This window comes from Diospyros lotus, chromosome 2, assembly GCF_014633365.1.
Source record: "Diospyros lotus cultivar Yz01 chromosome 2, ASM1463336v1, whole genome shotgun sequence".
Classification (NCBI taxonomy): domain Eukaryota; kingdom Viridiplantae; phylum Streptophyta; class Magnoliopsida; order Ericales; family Ebenaceae; genus Diospyros; species Diospyros lotus.
The window spans coordinates 25679961-25687646 of NC_068339.1; the positions used below are offsets into that span (position 1 = coordinate 25679961).

Genomic DNA, 7686 nt, shown 5'->3' on the forward strand with positions numbered 1-7686 from the left:
TACTAGATTTTTTATTAAAACTATTGCACTTGTATTGTCACATTTGATTGGAATATAGATAAGTTTTATACCAAAATCTTCCAATTGATGTTTCATCCAAAACATTTGTGCACACCAACTTCCTACTGCTCCATATTCAGCCCCAGTAGAAAAGAGTACAACGGTGTTTTGTTTTCTACTTGACCAAGATACTAATGAGCCACTTAAAAATTGACTCAATCTACTAGTGTTCTTTCAATCAATTTTGCATCCATTATAATCAGCATTATAAGCAATTAGATTAGACTTATCAAATTTTGGGTAATATAATTCTAGATTGAAAGGTGATTTTAAATACCTAAAGATTCTTTTGACAGCTTTGAGATGGGATTTCTTAGGATTTGATTGAAATCTAACATCTATTAGCGGTCAAATAAAGTAAGGATCCAATCATGTTTCTATACAACTTGACATCTACGGGTTTCCCTAATTCAGCCTTATCTAGGTATGAAGAGTGACACATTGGAGTAGCTATTGGCTTGCATTCATGCATATTAAATCTTTTAAAGAGATCTTTAATATGTTTTTACTAGCATATGAAAATGCATTCATTGTTTTTCCTAATTTGTAGACCAAGAAAATATTTTAGTTTAGTTGGCCTATCATACTCATTTCAAATTCACTTTGCATAAGATTTGTAAAATCATCACATACACTTTTGTTTGAGACTCCGAAGATAATATCATCAACATATATTTGTATAAGTAAAATATCTTGATATTTATCTTATCCTTTGGGAATTAGAATTCTTTAGTAATAATTGTCTATCCTTTTTATATAATCTTCAGAGGGATTTTTAAATATTATAGTTATCCTGATTTGTGCATTGTGTAGGACTCCTCCCTTCCCTATATTCAGGGAAATGCCTTAGCGGTGCGACCTCTCTCGAAACCGCGACCAGCTCACGACGATCACGGCTGCAGTGGGTGCATCGCGTGGCCAACCGGAGCCGCGAGGCCTCCTTGCAAACATGTGCCTGCGAGGGTCTCTCACAGTCGTATGGTTGCAGGGCCTCATCACAACCATGGGGCTGCGAGCATGCCTCCCACGACCATCTTTGTGTGTCCTGCTCCTTTGAAGTCGTTCAAGTTAGGCCACAAGCTCTTGTGTCTTTCAGTCATTGGGTCAGCCCAATTAGTCTAGGTTAACCCATTTATTAATTACCTTTTTTTTTTTTTACCATGACATATTAATAGTATTTGTTTTTATAATTGTAGGACCCTGACCCAAGTCCCCCAGACTAGCCATAGAACTCGAGCATGTGTCCTGAATGACGAATACAAAACCTGTCATGCATGCACCTCACATTCAAATATACCTGATCATGAATCTGAAAATCTGAAACAAAATCCAAAACACTGCATGCATAACAAAACACCATAGGCCCAACAAGGTTACATTTACAATCCCGGGCCAAAGACAAATCCAAACCACAAAACAAACCACAACCCGCCACAGAAAATGTCGTAATCCACAAAGTCTCAAAGTACAAAAAGCCATAAGATAAAGCTAACTCGACCTGCCCTGTACATCATCTACGGAGAAGTTACACTTCACTGGGACCATCCCCAATCTTGCCCTTGCCCTTACCTGGAATGAAGAGAAACAAATAAGTGAGTCACAAGACTCAGCAAACTCATACAAAAGGACCGGACAACAAGAATAAGCATTATAGAGTACCCTGCACCTAACATGCAGTATCCATGCAAAGCATGTCCATATCAACGAACAAATGCCAGGTATCTCGTGCATAAAAGAAATGCGCACATATAGGGTCTTGGGGCCCACAAAAGAAAACAATGGCGCCCAAACCCATGATATATACTTGAGTGAGCCAAGGCAGACTGAACCTGCAACCTGTAAAGAAAACCTCAAGTGGGAGCGACCTCACCGAGTCACAACACGCTAACCTAAAAGAACTCGCGCGTGTGAAAATATAACCAACGCGGTGTACCCGACACTGTCACAGCTGTGGTCTCAATCTCAATCAAAAGCCGGCATCAAAGAACAAGTAAATGCACACATATAAAATGCAGTGGCACATGAGCAGAAACCTGATACAAGGCCCCCATAAAACCAAGCATCAAGTCACGCCCGCCCACATAGGCAAATACACTCAATGTAGTGCTCATGACTAGCTAACTATTGGATAAAATAAACAGCAATGTATGCACGTGGCCAAACATTCAGTCACATGAGTCCCCTAATAGATGCAGCCCAAATCCCGGCACACAATACCCTGATATGCAAGATGTCAAAAAGGTGGGTGACTGACAGTATTAGCTACCCTGGCTCATCTGTGGCCAGTCATGATAGTTGATAGTTGGGCCCATATCACCAACCATCATATACCAGGATGCAGCGGTTGACAACCAGTAGCTTAACACTCGTCACCATAATAGACCGCCCTCTCGAAGGAAGAACATGACCACGCCTAGAGACTTGGCTAACCCTGAAACCAAACTTGGCCCTAGGTTGGATACTACCCCGAGGATAACCTAGCTTCATTCCACTTAGGAAGTAGAGAGTGAACAAGCTCTCTAAAAATGCAGTCAAAACAAACTGAGTATATTTACAACCTCTATGGTTTTATTAAACTATACCTTTATTTTATAATAACTCAATGAGTTATTACATATAATACATAACTATTAAAAATATATTATAATATATATATAATTTAATGAATTATGTCACACAATACTCATTATTTACTAACATTATTTCTATTATTATTTTTAAGAAAGAAAGATAATAATAAAAATAATCTTTACTAATGTTGTTTGTCACTATTACTATTTATTTAGTTACCTCAAATTGTATTTATTGACTTTAAGCAACATTTACATCAATGTATATATATATATATATATAAAGATATATCTAAGCACTTCAAGCTCCAAGTGCACAAGGACGTGTTGCTGCCTCCAATTTCATCCCTCAACATATCTAAGCACTTCAAGCTCCAAGTGCACAAGGACGTGTTGCTGCCTCCAATTTCATCCCTCAACATTATATATATATATATATATATCTCACTCCAATTTCTCCCCTCATGAACACACCTAATGAAACACCTATTAATTATATTAAGCTTCCCCAGTGAACACACACACGTACACAGTAACTCATAGCCTAAATGCCAAATACACACACTCCCTAATTTCATTTATTTCCTTTGTTTGATTAGATTACAGCGTGCTCACTCTCTCAGGAAAACACCAATAGAGCTTGATAAAGCTCACGCACAACCGCCAGTAGGTAACAAGGACTCAAGGAGGAGAAGAGAAGGGGGAAGGGAAGCTTGCCTGATTCACGAAGAAGAAGACCCAAAAGCTGCCAAACTCATCTCCTTTTTCCTCTGTTTTCTTCTTCCTCCCAGCTCTCAACAACTCTTTGAAAATTCTCTGTCAATTCCTCACATTCTCTTTGCTACTCTCTCAATCTATATATATTGGCAAAGCAAGAGACAGCGATTAATGGCTTAGACGCATGCCCCGACCACATCAAAATCAAGATAATTGTCTCTGAACTTGCTCCCAGAAATGCGTTCTGTCGGATCTAAGAAAATACCCGAATGGCCTGACCCGGACCGAATTTGAGAGGGTTTGATGAAAAACGGATGTTTTTGGACAGCTTCGATACGCTTTTGAATTTCGGACATAACTCACTCGTCTGAGTTCCGATTGAGCTAATTCAAAATGGTATGGAAATCCAAGATACAGATCTACAACTTTTATGATTTAAGTTTTGAGAGAATCGGGTTTAATCACAGTCAAAATTTAGATTGAATGAGGAGACAGAATGCTGAAACGTATGGCTTACGAAATTCTGAACAGTTCCGACATATCATAATAATTTGACCATAACTCTCTCATATGAACTCCAATTTGGGTGAATCAAGATGATATGAAAAGCTAAGAGAAATTGATACAACTTTCATGCTTTGGGTTTTCAGAGATTCGGGTTGACTCAAGGTCAAAGTCGGGTTTCAATACAAACATTACACACTGAAAAAATAGGCCATCCGAATCACACACTATCCTATTGAATTACCAATTAAATTCATTCTGACACTCGAAACGTATACACAACACTTAATTAACTAAATTTGGATCATTACAATAATAGTATATATATATATATATAAAAGATGAATTTAACATGGGAGATAATTACAATCAACTTCTTTTAATAGGTTTAAATATTTAAAATAGGTTGGTCAATTCCTTTAATTATTTATATTTATTTTTTTATTTTTTATGCATAGTATAAATATTATAATCTAATTTTAGACAAATCCGATTTCGAAACTAATAAATCAAAATTTGGAATATTTATTATATCTATAACCGAATCGGATTAATTAGAGATAAAAATAATATTGGACTCTAGATAAATGAATCGAAACCGAATCCGGTCCCAAATAGTGAATTATTTATGACTTATAATTTAATATTTTATTTGTTGCATTCTATGAATTGATTGACCATGTAATGAATGAATTGAATGTATTTTATACTTACAAAAAAATTACCTCATTCATTGAATGATCAATGAGTATTATTATATATAATAATAATTCCTTCAATACTAAATCGTTAACCAAATAATTAACTTGGTTGCCCATCATGCATTTTCTTCTTAATTATTTCTCTCTCCACAAATCCTAATTTCCGACAGTTGTTAAAGTTTTCCTTAACAGCATGTTTCTTTCCTTAACTCTCATTAAATCACTTTGCAAATAACTAATTAATTCCCAATTTCTATCAATGTGAAAAGTTTTGTACATATATATATATATATATATATACATATACACGTCTGCATCTCCAACAAAGACAAATAGAGGCATCGAAAGAGGGCACTGTTTTGACATTCCTTTCAGTGCAATGCCTCGCTTCTTCCTTCCCTCGGCTGTGTTGATGATACATTGTTTCATTGGCACAATGTCGTTTGACCAACGAGCTGATGCCCCAAATAGCTTCTGGGCGGTCCATGTCACTAACAACATCCCCGCTGACCAAGTGAAAGTTCGCTGCAAAACCAAAGATGATGATTTTGGCCTCAAGGGCAACCAAACACTACTGCCCGGATATGAACTATGGTGGAGATTCAGTAACAACGGGTTATCACAGAACACTGTTTTCTTCTGCAACTTTTATTGGGGGTCCAAGGATCAAGTCTTCAATGTCTTCGACAGTGACATATCCCGCCACTGCACAAGTAAACATGCAGTAGATGATAGTTGTTACTGGTCTATCAGACGGGATGGTTTCTATTTTAGTGGTACCAATGAGACTGGTAGTTACGAGAAGTGGCATGATTGGAAGTATAATCATTGATTCTTACACTACAAAGTATATCGGACGTCTATGTATATGTTTGGGAATTAATGAAGTTCATCGACAATAAGTTTACCTGGAATATATGTTGGTCCCAGTAGAATTTTCTCATTTATTTTTGTTCAGAGAAGGGAAGGGGTATGAACAAGAATGACGGATAATAAACAGCAACTTTCTTCCTTTCCTAAATCGTTGGTTTGTTTGTTTGTTATATGTTAAAAAATATAGGATATATATTTGTTGACATTATGGGTAAATTTTTTAAAGAAAAATAAAAATGAATATTTTGAATATGTTGTTGTCGAAATACAAAGATAATTTTGTAATCACGGGAGAGTGTTCATTTTGAATCTCTGATCTCCAAGAAATGTGTAAAAGAGAAAATAGTCAAAGAGGTGGTTATTTGCCAAATAGGTCATCTAATGCTTAACTTAGTATTCACAAAAAAGCATGTAAGAGTAAAAAAAAAAATATAGTTTCAATAAAGATTTGATCATATTTCGATCAAAAAAATCACTCATTTTATCTATAGAGGCTTACATGTCAAAGAATATTTATATCTTTTACAATCATCTATTCTAAATTTTCAAGCAAAAATCTCGAATTAAAATGAATTGACATATTCTTAGACTCAAGAGTAGTATTTGAGAGGGTCTACCAGGGATTATTCTTTTAGGAAGGTTTCCCACTCTTTCCTCCTTAGGCTTATTCCTCTTAGACTTATTTTCATTTTAGGTCTACTTTCTTAGATAGAGCAGAATAAAATATAAATTCTAAATTCATTTTCTTCTACTTACCAATATGATTTATTTATACTTGAAAAGGCAAAGTAATTAATGTTAAAAATCCTTAAAGATTCTTACAATTATTCAGAATATATTCTTGTATATATATATATATAGTACGTTTGGAATTAATTCCAATGAATTTCATAGTTCTAATGATTCCTACAAAATTGAATTTTTAATCATTTGGTTTGGAACGAAAAACTAATTAAAAATTAGAATTGAATTAATTACAACCCTTTGAGTTTTTTTTACATATATATATATTAAGTGATGTTGTCGTGAAATAGCGTATTATTATTCGTGTTAGTTCCACGTATCCAATCTATTACTTTCCAAGCTCATAGAATTGGACATGTTCAGGTATGTTGCATCAGTAATAAAATCTTAAATTATTTTTGCTGAATTAGTCCAAATACATATTTTTGCTCATGTATTTGTACGGTTTTTCCATTTAGATACTCGAATTTTTCATCATTTTAATTACATCCCTGAATTATGTAATTTCGAGTCAATTTAACTCTTGTATTTCGACATTTTTTCATATAGACACTCGAATTTTTTGTTATTTCAATTATACTCTAAAATTATACATTTTCAAGTCCATTTAACTCATTCTCAAGAATAATATTCTATGTAATTAGTGTATCTAACACTTATACTAATTAATACACAACAAAATACACAAATACAAAAGTGTTGCTTTAAAGTGTTAAAGTAACACAAAAAAATTGCCATCAGGATTACCTGCAATATTTAAATTAGTATAGTTTCATAAAAAATTATATAATTAGGTGCAAATAAACAGTAAGTTCTTAAATCCTATAAAAGAAAAACAAATCGATCTTTGAGTGGTGTCGAACCTCAAGAATTGTCCTTGGGGTTATCCTATAAGGCACTCTAATGCTTAAGTTACTATAGTTTAATGAGAGAATAATAAATTTAATTGAAAACAAATAAATAATTGACTATTAAATTCAGTGAGACTTGATGTCATCTTAAAACCTTCGTTTCAAAATCTTATGTTGTCTTGAGACCTTCATCCCAAGACTACAAGAGATAAAATAATCAAAGGGTACAAGAAAGTATCCACACAAACACTTTGATACTTGAATCAAATACTGAAAATGCTAAAAATTATAAAGCGAAATTCACACCAGTATCAGAGACATACTTTTTGTGAAATGAAACCCTACTTATTTACAGAAGAGAAAGGCATAATCTAAATTCCCTTAGTTTGGTTTTTTTTATAGATGATGTTTATCCTAATATTCTAATATCTTATCAAAATTAGGATTTTTAATAGATAATATTTATCTTTTTTATACCAAGATTTTATTAGGATTCCTAAAGAATAATATCTATCTTTTTTTATGAGATTCTCAAGGGAATTTGCAGATATTGAACTTATCCAGTTTGAGCATTGCGTAGGACCCCTCTCCTCCCAATTAAAAGGAAATTTACACATTTTTAATCCAAAATATTATTTTGGACTTTTAAGATTTGTTGGTCTTTTA

The 7686-nt window shown here is 33.9% G+C and overlaps 1 protein-coding gene across 1 annotated transcript; it reads left to right on the forward strand.

The window, feature by feature from the left end:
* The first annotated feature begins 4988 nt into the window (after positions 1 to 4988).
* Positions 4989 to 5384, forward strand: LOC127794745 (S-protein homolog 5-like). Its single transcript, XM_052325992.1, has one exon. It carries the CDS (start codon positions 4989 to 4991, stop codon positions 5382 to 5384), a length of 396 nt encoding a protein of 131 aa, XP_052181952.1.
* The last annotated feature ends 2302 nt before the right edge of the window (positions 5385 to 7686 follow it).

Coding starts and splice junctions, on each gene's coding strand:
- LOC127794745 (XM_052325992.1), top strand. CDS start 4,989: ATGTCGTTTGACCAACGAGCTGATGCCCCAAATAGCTTCTGGGCGGTC.